General features: G+C 35.4%; 1 protein-coding gene across 1 annotated transcript in view; it reads left to right on the top strand.

Moving 5' to 3' along the window:
• LOC129248733 (cell adhesion molecule Dscam2-like) overlaps positions 1 to 21,483 on the top strand; it is a 177,557-nt gene that overhangs the window by 115,271 nt on the left and 40,803 nt on the right. The window contains 1 exon segment of the mRNA XM_054888350.1: positions 19,896 to 20,291. Within this exon segment, the coding sequence (XP_054744325.1) occupies positions 19,896 to 20,291 (396 nt within the window).

Raw genomic sequence — 21,483 nt, 5'->3', positions numbered from 1 at the left:
TACTAAAGCATATCCTTTTTGAAGCAACATCAAGGCGCACACCACTAATAGCAGGAACAGCTTAGCCGAACACTCAACAAAGGGTGTAGGCGCTAATTATATATTTTTGTATTATTTTATGTTGATATGTAGGCTTTTTGAACATTTGAGAAGTGAAAATAACACCGATCTGCAAAATTGTATACCAAATTTACGGCAATATGCATTTTCCCCCTAGAAATTCAATAGCATTTTGGCATGGCTAACATTAAAAACAAAAAAACCAAAAATAGGTGTCTAATTGTTTCATCATAGAACAAATTTAGAGGTAGTATCGAAAAAAAAATTTTATTTTGGACCACCCTAATGTGCATATGCTAATATACCCTTTCATTATTCTTCATGCAATATTCGCGAGCTAGTTTTCTATCCCCCACTTTTTTATTGATTTTATTGCCATTTATGCAAACTACTTTTCTGCGGGGGTTCCCTACGCAGTAAACTTTCTTGTTAATGAACTGGTATCTAACGGAAGAAGTCGCACTGCATAACATACATATGTATGTGGTTCGGTGGTAACTAGTTGCAAAATTACCAATTAGAGCTGCAGGCTAATCTAATATTATTTTATTAAACGAGAATGCTTTCAACTTTAAGGAAGCGCGCAGTAAAGATTAATGTTTTATTAGATGTTGATGGGGCCCATCCTAATCCACTCATCTGTGGAGTGAGCCGTTAAAATTCAATTAATCATTACTTCAAGTAATCAACGTTCAAGTATAGGTAAGTAGTGAAATGGTTGAGGTGCCGGTCTGGCACTCCTCTAGTAGCACTAAAGCTCCGTTTTGATACCATTCTGATACCTCCAACAGGCAGATATCTATAGCCAGCCAGAGCTGTTGATATTATGGATTAGATTGATTGGAATTAGGTTGGCGCACTGCCTCAGGTAGTCGAAGAAAGGAACATCCAGTGACCATAATCGCCTACCTGCCAAGCCCGGAGGTTTATAGAGAAAGTTCTCAACAGTCTCCTTCTCTGAAAGGTCGCCACAACTTCTGCATTGGGTATTAAAAACCTAGCTTTGGGTGTGCCGATCGTCCAATGACCGGTAAACACAGCTACGAGTTTGGAAATTGAATGGCGTGGAGTCTCCAGCTCTGTCAGATTCATGCGTCCATTGTACTGAGGAAATCGAATCTTTTTTGCGATTTCCTGAGAAATAAGTTGTACAATACCCCTTTAACAACAGTCAGGGGATGCCGGTGACGGGGTAGGAGGTCTATGAGGCCAATTCAGTCCCATTCCTGGCAAGTTCATCTGCAATTTAATTCAGAGAAATGCCACTTGCATACCTAAGAGATTTCATCTCGTCTTTACAGGAGTTGACCAATTTGAATCTGCATTATGGCGGCCTGACTATTGGAAAAGAAGTTAATATAAGAATTTCGCATGCCTGCAGAATCGGTAAGACTTCTTGCCTGAAAAACACTAGGAGTATTCAGCAGTTTTTAAGAAATAGATAAATTGTCTAATTTATATAAAACCCCAGCTCCGGCTCCCGATTCCATATTGGAGCCGTCGGTGAAGACAAAAACAACTGTAATCACCTCAAAAATGCTAAATGACTACATGAACCTTCTTAGCAGTATTATTAGATTAGATTCGCGGACATTTATATCAGAGAAATAAAAAGGCTGATAACCTAGCTAAAATATGGCCAAATATGCCCCTGATTGATTATGAGCTTTTTTGAAGGGCCATATTAATGAATTTTTCAGGGAATGGGAGGAGAAAAAACTCGTTGAAAACTAGCAAAATTGTATAGTTCAGCAATAAGCGAAATAATTCCTAACGCCGGATAGAGAAATTTCTAATAAGCTATTGTACTTTCGCTCAGCAGAGTAGACTTAAGACTTTTGACTGGTTTCTTTAAAGCTCACTTAAACAAAATTGTTCTTTCTGAAACCATCATCTGTCGATTCTGTGAAATAGACACTGCAAATTCAGAATATATCATATCCTTTGGAAATGTTCTGATCTATGTAGAAAACGGCTAAACCCTCTTGGTGTGCATTCATGTAAATTATGGAACAATAGCTCCAGGATTTGATACCATTTTTTGGGTACTTCAGCAGGTTTGCAAAATAGATCTCTTTCGGCCGCAGTGCGCAGCAGGCTAATAATAGTAATAATAGAGTTAAAATTTTTAAATTAAAATTTGTTAGCATTAAAAAAACAAAAAATGAACTACTTGAGCTGCTAAACAAAGTGGCAATCAGTAGTTCAAAACTAGTAACTTTGACTGCCGGGTATGTACGTCTGTAGGGGGACTGATGGGTACATATATACACATATTTTTTATAGTTTTTCTGCACACTTTTTCGGAGGAGTGTACTTTTTCACAACGAAAAAAATTTGAATTTTAAGCAATCGCTTTTTTGGCCGTTAAATTTGCATTTTTCTGGCATTTGTAAGTACAAAAGTACGATTGTTTTAATAAATTTTCACATTCAACCATGCCGTCTATAGGGCGTATCATAGCTACGAGTATTGTTCGCCGGGAGATCCATATGTAAATTAGTGAGTTAAAAGTGTATTTGTGTGTATGCTTCTTCCACAAAGTGTGTGTGCCGTTAAACAGACTAAAACCGCACACGAATACTTGGAAATAAATTTAAATTTTTGTTTCAAGAAAATATCTGTCCTTTCGTTTAAGGTTTAAAAAAAACTTTGGTAAACTTTTACTAGATAGCAAGAGAATTGGAATCATATACAAAGTCAGTGTGGAACTTGGACTCGCGCCATATCCCGAAACAGAATATATCATTTTCTGCTAAAAAATGTCGTTTGTTTAAAAAATTTTTATAACTCCATTTATTAAATACAATCTGTCTTCACTTAAAATTCAGTAATTTCGTGTCATTTATTAAATTAGAGATTCGAGGATTTGGTTGAATATAAAGCCGATACTTAAGACTAATATTGCTAATTTTATCGAATACAGTTGGTACTCTTAACTTTGGATATATTATTTCCTTGCAAACATACGATGGTACATTTCTACATATGGACAGTACTTTGGATTGAAACCTTTGGGGAATTTCTATATTTGATTTCGAGGCTGAGCTCCATACTTGAACCCCATATGTCCATATTTGCTTAAGTATAGATATGTAGATCAAAATTCTGTAATTCAGTGATAATGCAGATTTGTTTATTGATTGAGCCAGTAAAGTGAGCGAAGTTTTAATTCCAGTTACTTACGCTTCAAGAAATACATACCCCGATATTTTTGCCTGATTAGTCTGAGCCATTTAGGAAGTGCTTTAACGTTACTGGAGTTCATGAGTCATTGAGGCGTCTGAAAGTTATCTGTACTGATTTGGTTTGATTGGCTGACATACGCCACTTTTTCAACCAGGTACTAACTTTGTCGAGGTTGTACCGCAGTAGAGATGTAGCAGAGGAGGCAAGATCACCAGCGTGTGCGTGCTTTTTGTCAAGGGTAGATCGGTAGTGAATAGAGTGTATAGGACGGTTCCCAGAACACTACCTTGAGGCGCTTCTGCCACATGAAAGCTAGTAACTTGCGACCTAAAACGTCTTTGTGTACCCATAATGCATACATTTGTGTCTCTGATTGCCCAAAGTCTCTTACTACCGTTTAGAGGTTCGACTACAAAGGAGCTAAAATGTTTCGATATTTACTGAGCCAGAATGAAAAAACATTTGTACAAAGTATAGACGCACGTATCATCATACTTTAGATAAAGCCGGCCATCTGTCAACGTATAAAAGCCTAAGTGGCTAACATTCTTGCTGAACTAACCCCTGAGATCTCAATGCCATGATGCAAACGATGTTGCCGATGCTCAGGTTTGTCAAATGCTTCAAGGCTGAACTAGGCAATAAAAATACTTGAGAAGGATTATTTAAAAGCTACAAGATCAACCAAGGCATGATAACACGGTACGCGGACGTACCTCTAACCGAGCAAAGCGCAGGATCAGGTGTCTGCGGACCGAGGAAAGAATGCGCGGAAGCGTTAGGCAAGAATACAAAATATATTTCAAGCCGAAGTCTACGCCATGGAAAGATGCGCTCACTTTCACATTTCACGCACTTACAGCAACATCAGCATAGTTATTCTGGCTATCAAAATTCAAGACTATCAAACGTTTTCAGGTTAAATAAAACAGAAACATGGCCATAAACTGATAGCCAGGCAGCAATCAAGGCTTTTAAATGTTTCCAGGTTGCATCAAAACTGGTGCTAGAATATTTTGATAAGCTAAATATCGTAGGCCAGAACAACCAGTTACGTATCTTATGGGTTCAGGGGCACATAGGAATTACTTAGAACAAAATGGCAGATAAATTGCCAGCAAGAAGGAGCCTGCTGATTTATAGGTCCAAAACAAATTTGGTGGCTGAGGTAAGAGTAACTTCTCCTCTTTTATTCTAGAAGTAGAGAAAAGACAAAGAAGATCATAAGGGTTAATCGCAATCAAAATGGTAGGTAGCTTTAACCTAAAACGATTTAAGAAGTGTATGGGATTAAATAAGAACAATTATACATAGAATCATCACAGGAATGCTAACAGCGCCTTGTAGACAAAATTATTATCTTACTAACCTGGGACTATACTTAAATTGAACTGATTCAATAGGGAGGAAAATGAAACCGCAAAATATGTGCTGGCATCATGCCCAGCAATGATCCCTATGCGGAACAAACAACTGAGTAAACATATTTTACCAAAGAAGGAAAACCCCCTATAATATATGTAAGACAAATATTGATGAAGTTGGGCTCAGAGAAACGATCTAAGTCCATAAGGGGGGACAATAGGTCTTTCAGTTCGCAATGCTAAATCCCCTGATGTCCTTTTACTGATCTACAGATATAGTTTGTTACCTGAGTTACGGGGAATATGAACCAGACCAAGTGACTATTTTAGCTGTATTACTAGCTCATCAGCCTATATAAGATTATTTCACAATACTTTACTTTTTCTATCACAAGCAAAAAGTTAAGTGTCGCATAAAGTTAAATGTAGTAGCTCTACAGGAATCTACTGCTGCTACTTTTTGATGTGCTTTGGGTCATAAGCAGTATTAAGAGGCGAGAGGTAATCATAACTAACTAGCCCGAACTAATAACATTCTCGCGTCTCTCGGAATTTTAAAAGTATACAAATTTTTTATTTATATGAGTGTTAAAAAAATAAAACTGTCGCAGTGATATATTACTTTTATTTGTTAGTGCATAAAAAGCAAAAGAAATATTTTGAAAGCGATTTTTGCTAACAAAACTTTATGAAAACGATGATGATTTCCAATTTATGAAAGTTTGCAAAAGGACGATCCCTGCGCACATATATAAGGTGGCTCATAATTAATCATCCTAACAGAACATATCATCAGAATCATATTTGAGACTCGCAAGCTACTCGGCCAAAATCACTTAAGTGGTTAAGCGCCAATCAAGAAAAAGAAACTAGTCCGTTGCAGTCCGTAATCGACTTCGTACTTAAGAATAAAAGAATATTTCATATATTTTTTTTAGGAAGTTTATGAAATTATAGCACAAAATTTAACGTTTCGGCCTCTATAGTGCAGAAACTCTAACTCTGGTAAGCCCATAAGTACATACTGTACAATCCACAGCAAGCCTCTGACAAAAACTCTCTTAGCGCACTGTGAGTGATTTTTTGACTCAAGCGAAATTTTTGTCTAAATAGCATGCGCTTTATATACCAAATGCACTAGGGCGGCCAGAAAATGTTGAGGTACTTAATATTTATTATGGACCCCATTAAGTCTTGTACAATATGTTGAAAAAGAAAATTCACGGTTTTTTGTTCTGAAATCGATTGATATTTAATGGTACTGGAAAGCTCATGAATGCTTCGTGTATTTTTCATGGGAAAAAGGCTTTTTTACCAAATTTTATGCAAAGTTGATAAAAACTAAGGGGAAGGCGGTATTTTTATTTTTTTATTTTTATTTTACTTTATTTCAATAAGCTACATTACAAATTGCTTTAGCGATTATACAAAAGTCACAAAAAGCCAAATTTGGCAACAACAATATTAGCAATCAATATAAATATTTATGTTCGGAAATTGTCAAACAATGAATATTAATCTTACTTATTTACGCGGTAAGTAGAAACTTGACAACAATTTCGGCCCTGTAAAATGGCTAATCTTATTTCTTTTAGGAAATCTAATTTTATAAATCTTCTGAAGATTACATCTTTTTTAATAAATCTTCTTTTATCTTTTTTAATAAATATTTTCTAAGTCATAATTTTATAATATTCTGAAGATAAATATCATTTTTACATTGAAACAACCACATTGTTTAACTATTATATTATATATTAGATTCAGAACCAAAAAAAAAAAATAAGAATTTTTCTCTCATAAGTTCACACAAGAAGCTTCATAAGCTTTGCGGCACCAGTAAATATCAAACGTTGTCACAATAAAAAAAGTTACTTGCTCTACCTCTTTCAATATGCAACAATTCTTGGTGGTGTCCTAACAAGTATTCATTATCACGACTGTTTGTGTACCACCCTAGTTTCCAAATATGTTAAGTAGCACTAAAATATACACCGGCGCCCATAACAGAATGCCTGACATTTTTTTTATATTTCCAATATTTTCAAGTTAACGTTTTTGTACTAAGTATTTAAAAAAATGCTATTAATGGTTTAACCATAACCACATAAATCAACCTTTCAATTTTGAATTAAAATTTAGAGAAATTCAGCAAATTTGCATTAAAATTTTGCACTTTTTAATCAAAATTTTTGGGTTTGCAGTAAAAAAAAAAATTATACAGCCAGTACAAGTATTAAGCGGCGTTTGTTTTGTTTGCTGGCAGCCCATTTTTCATACAACAAGTGAAATTTATGGAGATTCTGCAGGAGATTTTTCTATTCAAATTTTTCACAAGAAATTCATTGTTATGTGGAACAAAATGCAAAAGGCATTGCTTTTTGTTAAAGCAGAAAAATTTGTTTTAAAAAAAAGTACAAAAAAATATTAACTTGAAAAAACATTGTAAAACCACCGGGGTCTCGGTTGTCTACAATTTTTCAAAAAATTGACTGTTTTGATATTTCGAAAGTATGGGATTTTAAGAATATACTGTCAAATTTTTGGAAGAATATTCCCAGTATTTTCGATTCTACAGGTACAGCCGTTTTAGCAGGTAGAGTCAGATTCGTCACGAGCCGGCATCAAAGCTTAAACTCAATTACCTCAAAACTACTTTTTCGGTTTGGTGTTGTCAAAAACAAAAAAACCTATTCAACCGAATCATCTGAAATTTTAATATATTGTACACAACATCAATGGCTATCGCCCGCCCTATAATCGTATTACTATTTCAATTATTTGGAATTTTTTTTATTAAAAAACAGAAAAAACCCCAATTTTTAGAGTATCAAATTCAAAACTGCGTCATTTTGTCAAAATTTCTTTTTATTCTAGTTCGGGAAATAGCTACAGTCATACTGATTAATATTTTTTTTTGTTCTTATGTGTCACATAAATAGAGATCCAATTTTTCGGGAGGGTCACCTTCAGCGTCATTTTTTAAATTATTAAAATAAAAAAAAAACATTTTTCATTTTTGTATGTAAAAGAAGTGAAATAAAAAGCCTAAAAAATTCAAATATCGTTTTTCCTTTTATTCCTGACAATACCCTAAATTTTCGAGCTCTAGACCACCGGGACCCCATAAAACAAGTCACCTTGCACCCAGTTATGCTCGCCACTGTCTATACTTTGAAAATTGCAAGTAGCAAAGTACTCGTCACGTCTTCACGTATTCCTCATATACAAGGTGGCGCAAAATTAATCACCCTATTGGAAGTTTTATAATTTTTGCAAATGGCACTGCAGTGTGCAAAAAAGACAAGCAATGGAGCGCGTAAAGGTCAAAAGCCAGAATAAAGATTTCCATGACTCAAAATCATAGTTTTTTTATTTTTAAAGTTACTCAAAAAGAATCTTGGATGATTAGTTTTGCGCCTGCTTGTACTTCTATATAAGCAATAAATTTTTATATACGAGGGTTGTCCAATTTGGCTTTAAGAAAATATAAAGAAAAAATTATAACAAAAAATTGTTAATGGATGTAACTGTACAATCGTTTTTAGAAAAAATAACAAGTTTTTAAATAATCTTATAATAATAATATTTATCTAGTGATGCTCACCAAAAAGTTATCCCCTTTAATGCTGCGAGCGCCATTTATTGCATTCCTTAAAGCCTTATCGAACTACCCTCGTATCATCGCTAAATTATATCTATCTTTAACAATTAAGAAAATGGTTTATCTAAAATTTGCATTTTTACGCATTAAATACTTAAATATACTAAAATAAAATAATATTAATTTTTACAAATCAATTTCATTATCCGCACTAAGGGCTCACGCTCTTGTTGCACTCCTCTGCACCATTTCCATTCAATTCACGCGCACTCGATCACGCCTGCTTGCTTGCAAAAGTTTTCGCGAATGATCAGCATGCAGCTCACACACAGCTCGAATTTTGCACAACATTGAACTCGAGTTCACCTCTCCCCACTAAAATATTCCAACGCCCGCCCCATCCTCACTTTAAGCTTTCTATCTTCTGCATCCTTTTTCACTATATATTTATTGTATTGATTTCAACGAGAAATTTCTACATTTTCTATGTATTAACTAACCAATTTTACTACTAAACTCACTGCCATTGAAATGCACCGAATTTTTACGCACAATTTTTTATTTTTATTTCTTTATTTTTCAACTATTTCCAGAATTTATATTTGCCTCACTTAATTTGGTTTTCCAATTTTATTTTGTTTTTCTTTTCCTTTTATCCCCACCATTTATGTTGTGTGCACTCCACGATTTGCATTTTACAATTTTGCATTTCTCTGCATCTGAACCTGCATTTGTATCTGCATCAGCATTGCGCATTCGCGACGCGGCGTCATGGTGCGGCGCTCCTTCGGCGCTCACCGCACAGTTGTGTGTTTTGTCAACATCAAGCGTTCACCCCACAACAGCCTACCACCCGTTCATACTTGAATTCGTCACTCATATGTTCGTATGTATGTGCGACACAGTAGATGGGTAGGATATATTGTGTGATACGTCTGGTTGACTGTGTGGACGTTTGGTTGTATGAGCAAGACAGAATCCTCATTATGGGGCATTGTGTTGTGTGACATGCGGTCGTCCTTGGCTAAACAATGTTTATGGGTAATGGTTAAGTGGTTTGCGGTCAAATGATTTATACGGGAATTTGCATCGAGAACAGAATATAAAATACAAAATGTAAATAAGCGTTTGTAGAGAGGTGAAAGTTGAATACAGCAACAAAAAGCAAAAAAAAAGTACAGAGTTTCATTGAATGTCGGTGACAAATTGAAAAGGTCACATGAAGGGCATTTCGAATGAATTAATTCAAAATTACTATACACAGCCATCGCAAGAGTTAATAAAGGGCGGGTTCTGTGAAGTTCAAACTTTTAAAAGCATGAAAATTATTTGCTTGAGAAGAAAAGTAGTTCATCAATACTCGCTAATGTCCTGCATGTTGTGAGGCGCATTATTTGTAGGTTAGGTGAGATTAGGTTACAGTGGTTGTCTGCTATGGAGCACACTTAGGCTCATAGTCCAATGTAAAATGGGAAACTTTTAACATATTTCTATTTCTAAAAAGGCACCGCTTATGAATTATTCACTACTGACATCAAGGCGTCACTTTTGAAAGACCCTTTAGTGTACCTCGAATGACAAATCTTCGTCTGCATACAGCAGGGCAGTGGACTATAGATTTTATTTAATAACGAAAAAGTTGAAAATAGAGTGCATAGAATTTTATCAAATTTGTATTTACATTCAACGAGTTTTCATTGGAACTGTAACTTTTTTCCAGGGTTTCTAGGAAAATATTTCGGGTATGTAATATAGAATTACAGCCCATTGAATTTTGTGATAATAAAGAGAAGTCTAAAGTGGCTCAAAAATCGTGCATCTTTTTTTCTGACGGTGTTTTCTTCCATAGCTATGAGAAAATGACGAACTCTCGTTATATGGGAAAAATGCACAAGAGCACCAGGAAAATTAAATCAACTGGAATTTTAAGCTACTTCAAACTTGAACTTTTTCATGCTAGAATTTAATGGGCTATAAAACTCCATACTCGAAACTTTTTTTAAAGATTCTGAAAAAAGGTTTGAAATTTTGATGAATTTTCTTTTAATTTTTTATATAATTCAAAAGTAAGAGTTTCTATGATTTTTGTAGTAGATTGAACTTTATTTTCATAGAAAAATATTAAAATTTAACACAAATTTTTTACAGACTGTGAAAAAATGTCCTAATTTTGACGACATTTTGTTTTTAATTTTCTCACAATTTGAAACAAGGCCTTTTTATAATTTGCAACAATGACTTTTTATAGTTTTTGTAGGAGAGTGAATTATATTTAAAATTAAATTTAAAAAATTTTACAGATTCTGAAAAAAGTTTGAAATTTTTATTTAATACTAATAATATAATATATAATAATGTAATTTTTTAATTTTGACATAATTTGAAACTAGGAGCTTTTAAGGTTTTCGTAGGGGAGTGAACCATATTTGGATAAAAAATTATCAAAATTAAATAAGAATTTTTCTACAGACTCAGAAAAAAAGTTCGAAATTTTGATAATTTTCATATATTTTGAAAATAAGATTTTTAAGATTTTTGTAGTAGAGTGAACTTTATTTGCATGAGAAAAACTATCAACATTAAATTAGAATTTTTTCACAGACTTTATATTTTGAAACGATGCCTTTTTATAGTTTTTGTAGGAAAGTGAACTATATTTTCATAGAAAAATATTAAAATTAAATACGGATTTTCTTACAGACTCTTAAAAAAATTTAAAATTTGTATGAATTTTTTTTTTAATTTTCACACAATTTCAAACTAAGATTTTTTAAGGTTTTCGTGGGAGAGTGGACTAAAATTTCTTGAATTTTATTTTAGTTTCCACAAAGTCAGAAAGAATAATTTTTTATGGATTTCTTTTAAGAGTGGACTACATTTTCATAGAAAAATTATTAAGATTAAATAAGAACTATTTTACGGACTCGGAAAAAAGTTTGAAATTTTGCTTAAATATTTTTTAATTTTCGTTTAAATTTCACATAATTTAAAACTGGGATTTTTTAAGACTTTCGTGGGAAAGCGAACTAAAATTTGTTCAATATTATTTTAGTTTTTTACAAAATTTGCAACAAGAATTTTTTTAAGATTTTCGTAGTAGAGTGAATTATATTCTCATAAAACAAATGTCTATGGCATTTTTTTAATTTTCACATAATTTAAAATTAGGATTTTTTAAGGTTTTCGGAGGATAGTGAACTAAAATATTTACACAAAGTTCGAAATTAGGATTTTTTAATGAATTTTTAGGAGAGATATTATTATATAAGAATTATTTAACAGGCTCGGACAAGAGTTTAAAATTTTGATGAATTTTTTTTTAATTTTCGTTTAATTTTCACATAATTTCAAACTAGGACTTTTTAATGGTAGAGAAAACTACATTTTCATAAAAAAATTATTAAAATTAAATAAGAAACAAATGAATTGCCAAAACTTTTCAATGAGTCTCAGTGCTTTAGTTATAAAACACTACAGTGCGCAAAAGTATTTAAATAGCTAAGAGTGAACTTCCCTCCTTTAAGTTAGAAAAACTCGGCATGGCGCTAAACCTCAATTCAAGCAGAATGTTGTTAATTAATGCTAACCACGCAACCACAACTCAAATCAAAACCGCCAAATTGCAAAAAGTGCATGCAGGATGGTCGCATTGAACTCACACACGTTCACTATGAAAGGAGAAATGTAAGTGCCAGGCCCCCTAACCATCTAAAAGTGTGGGCATTTGGCGCATCTGCGAGTATACGATTCAAAATACTAGAAATGTGTATTTAAAACAATTACAACAATAACAACAGCTTAATGTGCCGGATTGCATGCCAAAATACGCATATTGATTTAACGGTATAACGCAAGCAATCCAGCATTGATTCAACATAAATACTTTCGTTTGCTACATATTTTTACGTTTTTTGTTTAAACGTCCTTTTCACAAAAATTTTAAACACTTTTTAATTGCAATAAATATTTGTTTGGATAACTGAAAAACAAAAACTTGTTCAATTTCGTATAACTGAGTAAATGAAACTCCCGCGTTCAATTTCATGCGTACGATCACATTTCGCGTTCATTTCGCTTCGACCCAAAAGTTCCACCCAAGATTACACCATTCTCATTCGCACGCGATCTGAATGTCGGCGACCGCACGAGCATACAATGTGTCATTGGCACCGGTGACCTACCGCTCACATTTACCTGGCTGAAGGACGGACAGCCGCTGCAACAAATGGCCGCAGCCATCACATCCTCCTCAGCAGCAGCCAACTTAGGGCATAACCACCTAATTGTTGGTGGCAATGGTGGTGGTGGTGGTAATAGTGGTGGTGGTGGCAGCGGCAGTAGTAGCGGGGTGAATTATGTATTACGCGATGGCGGCGGCGGTGTTAGCGGTGGGCATCATAGCGGTACCGGTGGCGTTGCTGCATCAGGTCCATCAGGTCATACGTCCTACGACGATATGGCCTCAGCATCAGCAGCTGCGGCAGCATCAATGTCAACGAATGCGGATGGTAGTAGCGGTGGTATAGATGGTGGCGCTGGCCAAGTGACAATTCGCCAAAATGATGATTTCACCAGCGCCCTCAGCATCACAAGTGTGACGCGAGCACAGAGCGGCACCTATACGTGCCGCGTCCAAAACGATGCCGCCACTGTATCGCACTCTGCACAGCTACGAGTCAATGGTATTTTTATTATTGTGTTGAATGTTGATTGTTTGCTTGTCTGCTTGCCATATTCATACATATGCAAGTACATTCCATATATGTATGTATGCATGTGCATATGTATGTGTTTAGTTGGTTCGATTCGATGCAATGTATTTTTACTCTTGCACGCATATTGACCAAGCATTCAGACCGCACCGCATGTTTTTGCAACTGTATGAGTATTTATTGTACAAGTATATGTAAAGTATATATGTATGTGTAGATATACATGTATATTGGGTACTTTTGAATGCTTACTTTTTTGTTTATACTCGTATATTTCTAGTGGTATTCTGGCCATTTTCATTGTGCATGTTTGGCTTTTTTTGTGTTGTTTTTTTCAACTGTTTTCGTTTGAATTTTTGGCAAACTTTACTGCCAAATGCATGTTATTGCACATAAAAGCACATTCACGAAAATATACAAATACTATATATCTCTTATATGTACATAGGTGTACTGTATACACACACATATATGCGTATATATGCGAGAATATCCGCATTCCGCTTTTTTGTCACTTGTAAATGTTGTAAATGTAGCCACTGGTGCACATCTAATTGATGTAAATACAAATAAAAATGTGAATATCTGCCACGTACGGCAGCAAAAACCGAGTAGCAATATAAAAATGTATTTTTTCCACATACAACAACAGTTGCATATAAATTTTATACGCAAAAAGTTATTGCAAATTTTATTTGGGCAAGCCCGTTAAATTTTGTATTTATTTTTTTTCCATTTCATTTTTATTTTCTTTCAATTTCAGTAGTAGAATACCACACAAGGTGGCGCAATATTAATCACACTAACGGCAGATTTACAATTTTGCAAATGGCGTCGTACGGTAATCCGTAGCACTGGAGCGCGTAAAGGTCAACACAAAGATTTCGAAAACCCAGAATCATTTATTTTATTTATCAAACGAATTACCCAAGACCAAAACCGGATGATTAATTTTGTGCCACCTTGCATATATACATATGAATTTATATGTATGGTAAAAGATATTTGCCACAAATACATACATACGTTCATAGCTATTACTGAAAATATCAAATTTATAGGATTAAACATACTCCAACATTAACCCATTGACTGCTATGCTATAGTTGGTTGTTCAATATATTTTGCAGTTCAATACGAAAAACACAATTTTATGGTTTCAACTACCCTCTATTAATCAGTTTAGTCTCCACGAACATCAATACATTTGATCTAACGAGGCTGCAATTTATGAATTCCATCCCCCAAGTGAGAATCTGGAAGGGCTGCAAAATATGTCTCCACAGCTGTTATGACCTCATTACTTGATGAAAAACGCTTTCCACGAATACAATTTTTTAGCTCTGAAAACAGATGAAAGTCGCTAAGGGCCAAATTTGGTGAATACGATGGATGCTTCAACAATTCAACTTCAATTTATGGATTTTAACCATTGTCAAAATACTTGACACTGTGAATTGTCCTAATGAAAAAGAATTTTTTTCTTTGCAACTTAAGTATTTTTTCACAATTTTTTTCCTTTATCTGGCTTAAAAAGTTACAATAATGTTCATAATTTATTGTTTTACCAGTTTGAGAGTATTCGACACACACAATTCCTGTGCATCCAAAACAACTGATGCTAAAATCTTCTTGGCCGATTTTTGGACACGAACTCGTTTCCTAGCCGAAGAACCAGGTTCACATCACTCTTTAGCCTTTCGTTTTAATTTAGGATCATGGTAATAGACTCAAGTCTCATCCATAGTGAAGAATCCACGCATAGATCTTTTGAAAATGCTCGAAATGTTGCTTTCTGAAACCCAATACTTCAGTCAAAATATTGCTTACACTGCCCAATGAGATGCCTAAGGCTTCTACTAAATCTCTTTTAGTTTCTTGACGATTTTCCAATACGATTTCCTGAGTTTTTTTCTATGATTTCTGGTGTTCTTACTGTTTTTGGACGTCCTTGACGTGGATAATATTCAATGCTTCAATTCAGCAACCCGTATTTCTACTGTACTAATTGATGGCGACTTGGCGAAGAGCTTTAGACACTTTCAACATTAGTTCAAAAATGTCCTTTGCTTTTAAGCTTTCCAAAAATAAACGTAAACACAGAACGTGCTCTCTCATCAATTTCGGCGGAAGTTCGATAGGTATAGCGATTAGTATCATGACCGGATCCTGATTAATGGGAAACGAGAAGTGTAGAGGTTTGCCCTCTCATGATTTCTATCGTAGTTGTAGCATTGTCTAATCTGTGTCTGATAAGCTTAGGATCTGCAATCATTCTTAACCGGGACTTAAAGGGGGATACTTGAGCCGAAATAAGTGGTGTTTCATTGCGTCCTCAGGCCTAAGTAGGACATTCTACTAATATGCGTATGTTCTGGCTGTTTTTCAAAACAAGAGATATTTCATATACTCTCGAGACGCCATTACTTTTGTTGCTTTATGCGACTTATAGAAAGCTCAGCTAGCTCTGCTGATTTTGTTACCAATCAGGAAACTCCAACAAATTTATGGACTTATAAGTGGGAGTTTTACATCCAATCAATATCAAAAACCGTAAAAAGAAGTGAGTTTGGATTGGATATACTCTTAGAAAACCAGCACAAGAGATACCAGCGATGACTTTAGAGTGGAACGCGGCGGCGCAGCCTTCACGAGGGATTATCTAGCAATAATCTCATCTGAACCTAAACAAACAGCCAATGATAAAACCTGGTAGAAATTATTGACTTAAGCACTGCGCGCCCCATAATCAGCACTTATGCAAATAATAATAATAATAATAATAAGTGAGAGTGGTTCAGTTCTGCACCCCTTGACCTTTACCTAACTCGACGTCGTCGTAACCGACTGGGTTGGCCCGTCTCTACCATTTTGAAGTGCCTGGGCTCGAAATTCGCCGTCGACACGAAACACCAAAATTGTAGAAAGGTTTGCTCTAATTGTGGTCGCCGCTCCGCAAAAAATGTCAAGCCTCCGAGTGAATTTCTGATTTATACAGTTATCCATAAAAAAAATTATCTGCCTTTCAGAAGAGGAATAAAGGAAACTTTTTCAGCCTGTAATTTCAAACTGTTGGACCGAAGATTTTATCCTACGGTTAGAAACAGGCTTCAAAAAGTTTAACGTGTGGAGCTTATGTGTATCAGCAGCGCTCTTTTAACCCTCTGAACCTTGGAATACTCTTTTCTTCTTGCCTTCTCTAGACTTAAGTTAGTCAGGTTGCTTGTTTAACACAAGACGCTCGATGGCCCAAGGCCCATTGTTATCCCCTAGACTTGGTTGGTAAACAGAATTCAAATAACACTATTGCTCGGCTTGCTGCAACTGATCAATTGTACGATTTAGATGTTGGACACTCGGCCATAACACTCGCTCTAGGTCCAACCAATTCTGTTGACTATTGTTTCAATAAACCACATTTTAATAGGTTATTTAGTACTAGAATTCTAGCTAGACGTGAGTGGATTGACAACATACCTAGTCGGGAAAACTGCTTATGGTTCTTTAATGATAGCTCGAAGCTTGACAATAAAGTTAGCTTTGGGGTCTAATGTAAGAAGCCAAAGGTAAGCGTTTGGGCTCGCTTCCCTAATCACTGTAGCGTATTTCAGGCTGGAACTCTAGCCATTAATAAGGTAGGTATCTGGCTAAGCAAAATGTGATTACCTTAGAAAAATCTACATATATTTATTCTTATAGCCAAGTAGCGATTAAACTTCTTGGTGCCAGGGCATAGTGACATACAAGGAAATTGTAAGGTGAACAAATTAGCAAGAGGGGACTTAACCACTCGCCTTGCTCTTGGTATAGAGATTATGGGTATACCCTTCTCCACATACAAACTGCGTGGTACATGTAGCATTGCCACTTCAGCCAATACGAAATGGGCTGTAATGCTACAAAAAAAAAATTTGGACAGAACGGAATGTCAGATGCTACTCAATCGGTCAATGAAAATCGTCTTTATGTTTACTGCTTTGAGCACAGGCCATTGTTTCCTAGATCGACATGCTCAAAGATTAAATGTCCTATACCTCACTACTCTCAGAGATTTAAAGATTACATGTACTTACAACTCACCTTCGTCTACTGAAGAAGCCGCAAGAATGAGGAGCAGGAAATATCTGTCAGCCATCTTCTCTGTCTTTGTTCTGCGTGGCATGCCGCTAGGCTTAGATATTTTGGCTTATCGTTCTTGAATGATACTTGAATGGTTTTGGGGATGTAAATGCCAGCCAGATCAATGAGCAGCTAAAATGTTAATGTGGATCGGCAAAGGTCTAAGTGAGTTGGTGTAAAGACCGACTGCCACTTCTACCTACCTTCCTACGTACCTACCTGCCTATGTGCCTTGCTCTTTGGTGTAAGTACGATAGTGTCTCACTTTTAGAAGGAAGCGCATTATACCTTCCATACATATTTCTATAGATTTTAGAGACCTGTTTGTCGATGATATGCAAACAACAGTTTATTTTTCTTCTCTAACTCTTCCTAGGCGGCCGCCGTAGCCGAATGGGTTGGTGCGTGACTATCATTCGGAATTCACAGACAGAACGTTTGTTCGAATCTCCGTGAAAACACCGAAATTAAGAAAAACATTTTTCCAATAACGGTCGCCCCTCGGCAGGTAATGGCAAACCTCCGAGTGTATTTCTGATATGAAAAAGCTCCTCATAAAAATATCTGTCGTTCGGAGTCGGCTCTAAACTGCAGATCCCTCCATTTTTGGAACAACATCAAGACGCACACCACAAATAGGAAGAGGAGCACGGCCAAATACCCAAAAAGGGTGTACGCGCCTATTATATATATATAATATATATATAACTCTTCCTAAAGAATAAGTGAATAATTAGTCAAGAGTCTCTACGTGCGTGTGATGCTTTACGAAACAAGCAAGATTTTACTCGTGAAGGTTCTGTCGTTGAGACTCTCAAATTACGAGATATGCTTTCTTGTGCATACTTTTCGTTATTTGCTTTGAACTGGCGCTTTTGTAGTTTATCAACCATTTTATCATTTCGTTTTAGGCTAAACCCCAGGCTAGCCAGGAAACTATATTGAGCTTCAAGTGTGTGAAGGGTAATAGTTAATATAAATTAGATTATTAAATGAATAAATAAATTTGCAGATTTAGGTTATTGAGGTTTTTAAGACTTAAGACTTTTTTGAATGTCTAATAAAAAGTTACATTTTTTTTCGTACATCAGCTTGGCAGTCAATGCGTTAATCATTTTGAATGAATCATACCTCTCTACTTGTTATGCGTGCACTAATACATCAATAAATATCCTTCGGTTAATTCGTACACATAGATAAACTACAACGTATGATTGTCATGTGCAAATATGTCAGAATTAAGAAACGGAAATCGAAGTGAAAATCGGACAAAATTAAAAAAAAAATTATTTAAGCCCAAACTAAAAATTATTCCAGTTTGCTATGAATGTATAAAGCCTTTTTGTGGAATAATCATAACAAGAACAGGAACTTTTTCTTTTTGAAGGAGATTTATATATTTATGGTGAGCAAAAGTTTTGTGGGAGATCAATATTTTTTATTAAAAAACAGTTCTACTCATATGTGTAGATATATTACATTTCAAAATGCTTTTTACATAAAAAAAAAATATTTATTTTTTAATCTTTAAAAAGAAGGTGCATACTCTAGTGCATTCATATATATTTATAAGTGTATATTAATCCTCTTATCCTTAAAGTGAATGTGGTCCAGCATATACAGGCTCATAAGAGCGAAGAAAATTACGGCAAAAATATTGGCATGATACGAATATTTCTGAAATATTATTTTATATGCATTTTATTGCAAAAGTCTAAGTGAACAGCATCAAAAATGCTGGATTTATCGGCATTTATATACATTCAATAATTACCTAAATTTCATAAAGTGAATATTTTTCGTGCTTGTTTGTTTTTCTGCTGGAAAACCTTATTATGTGTGAATATTCACTAAATAATGTTCGACGATGTATAGTAAATATGACTAAATACTTTTCTTCTGATGTGTATGTAGAAAATATCATTCATCAACATCAACTAAATGCATTTCATTGGACTCTTTTCATGTGCATTTCAATTTACTGAAAATCGACCTGAATCACATACAAAATAGAATAGGTAGTAGGATAGGTTCAAACAAATACTTAACTTTATAAAAGATTTCAGATTTTCATCAAGTAATATATTGTATTATGTCGTCCGAAAATCACATTTCTAAAGTCAAAACAGAGAAAATAGGCTCAAAAACCAAACATAAGAATTGCAGTCTCTTCTTCATTGAGGCAGCGTAAATGGGGTTGACTTGAAAATAACTGTACTGGAAATTTATTGAAATGATAGTATTTTTCACTGACATCAACATTTGGGACAGCCCGAAATTATATTCCATCGTCGACAATGTTAATGTTGTTAAATGGAAAGTTTCCTCGTAAACACCTTATTGGAGAAAGAGGAGCTACTCCTACTCTATTTTCACTTTCTTTTTCATGACGCCGATTGTTTGAATTAATTAAACTATAAGAATGTCTAGTGTTTTTAGAAACTGAATTCATAAAGCTTGCATGTACACTAAAATGAGCTATTGCTTAGTTTTCAAAATAGTTGAAAATCTGTTTTTTTATTAGGTTTCTTTCGACGAAGCTCGGAGCAACATTTCCGAAATATTTTTTTGAATTAAGGTTTCATGAAATTTATTTGTATTTACATAACAGCAAATTTTATTTTTAACTACGTCATCAGCATAGTATCTTGTCATTAAAAATATTTCTTCGAAAATCTGCTGCGAAAATATTACGAACGAACCGTTTATGTGAAAATTTCGTAAATCACCTTTTTAGTTCAAGTTCTTTTCCTAACCTTTCTTCCCATTCTAGCTATCAATCAATTTCTCTAAGAAAGAAAAAACTGTATTTGTAAACAAACTATATATTTAAATCTACACATTTAGTTCCCCCACGCATATCACCATTCAGCTTCGAAGAGGAAATCACTGAGGGCATGCGCACCCAGCTAATGTGTTCGAGTAGTCAGGGTGACCAGCCGTTCAACATAACATGGCTAAAAGATGGCATACCTATATTGGACAACGCTGTCCAACAAACTCCGATTGTAAATATGCCAAGTGAGATAGGCGGCCGCTCACAAAGCGGTGGCGGCGGCATTGGTGGTTTGGGTGGAAAAAGTTATAGTCCAACAGATGGCACCCTCACCATCAACGAGTATGCACCATTTTCCAGCATCATATCCATACACAATGTGACGTCACGCCACAACGGCAACTACACGTGTCGGGTCAGCAATCGCGCGGGATCTGTTGAGTATACGGCGGTACTATCCGTTTCGGGTAAATTTGTGAATGAGCTAAATCAATTAAACTGGCACCAACCAACAACTAATGTATGCAAATAAGAATCGAGCACTTGCTTCAAGCTAATGCACCTTACAGAAATAATACATATATTTGGCACCAAAAATTATATGTTGCAGCACTAAGTATTTAAGAGTAGTATGGCACAAAAAAATTGCTAAAATAATCTAATAAAAAAGCGAGTTTTGTATTGTACTTTGAATCGAAGTTTCCAAAAGGAAAATATATTACTCTGCCTCACCAACCAACTTACGGTTTCTCCACCGGAATTATAAACCTCATTATATTATAAGACTCACAACAGAAAATTTCGGAAAAAAATGTACATTTACGTGTGGTTGACCGATTTAGAAGTAACTCCAATTGAGTTTTTATAAAGAAAATTAGTTTTGAAAAATATCTTTTATATAAATAACTTCAAATGATATAAGAATTTAAGCTTAGTTCAGTTCATCAAGCTTTGCCAGTTCGGTGTAGTCACCGATCGTCACGGTTTAGCCCAGAAAACATGCTGTTTCCACCGGTTGGGTCCAGAAAAGGGGTGTTAGGTGAGTGGGGTTAAGAGCGCATGTGATTAGGTGGTTGGCATCGTGCGGGATACCTTCTCATGCTGGACATATATTGAGTCTGTCGGGGTCTATTATGAATACATAGAAGTTTAACCTGCTACTATATTCAAAACGTAATTGAGCCAATGTTACGCGGGAATAACTGACTTCTCTCTCGACAGCATCCGAATACTTCGATGGGTCACCGGACGTAGTGGCATAGCGGAAAACTGCTGGACTGATGAGCTGGCCAAAGAGGATACCCTCGAAACGGTTTCACCGCAAAATAAGAGGATTGGGTTCCCTTGAGAACCTGTGGTCTGCTCCTGGAAAAATGGATCTCGCTTCAACTTAGCAAACGCTGGGTTAGTGTGCCAACGTGCAAAATCGCGAGATCCTTCCGGGCACGGGCAGATAGCAGGCACTTGAGGGAACTTCTTAGGCTAACACAGCCTAAATTTGCCACAAATTTGGTGGGTGTTCCTGCCGTGTATTGTCCGTTAGGTGACCGTGCGGTGAAACTTTGGATTACCGCAAGTCCTTTCTGCAGAAGTGGTTTGGAAGACGAAGTGGAATCATCTCAGCACCTTCTCCTCAGCTGCCCTCCTCTTGTCGGGCTA

Source organism: Anastrepha obliqua, chromosome 5, assembly GCF_027943255.1.
Source record: "Anastrepha obliqua isolate idAnaObli1 chromosome 5, idAnaObli1_1.0, whole genome shotgun sequence".
In the NCBI taxonomy this organism is placed as follows: Eukaryota; Metazoa; Arthropoda; class Insecta; order Diptera; family Tephritidae; genus Anastrepha; species Anastrepha obliqua.
This window is presented reverse-complemented; position numbering and strand designations above follow the sequence as displayed.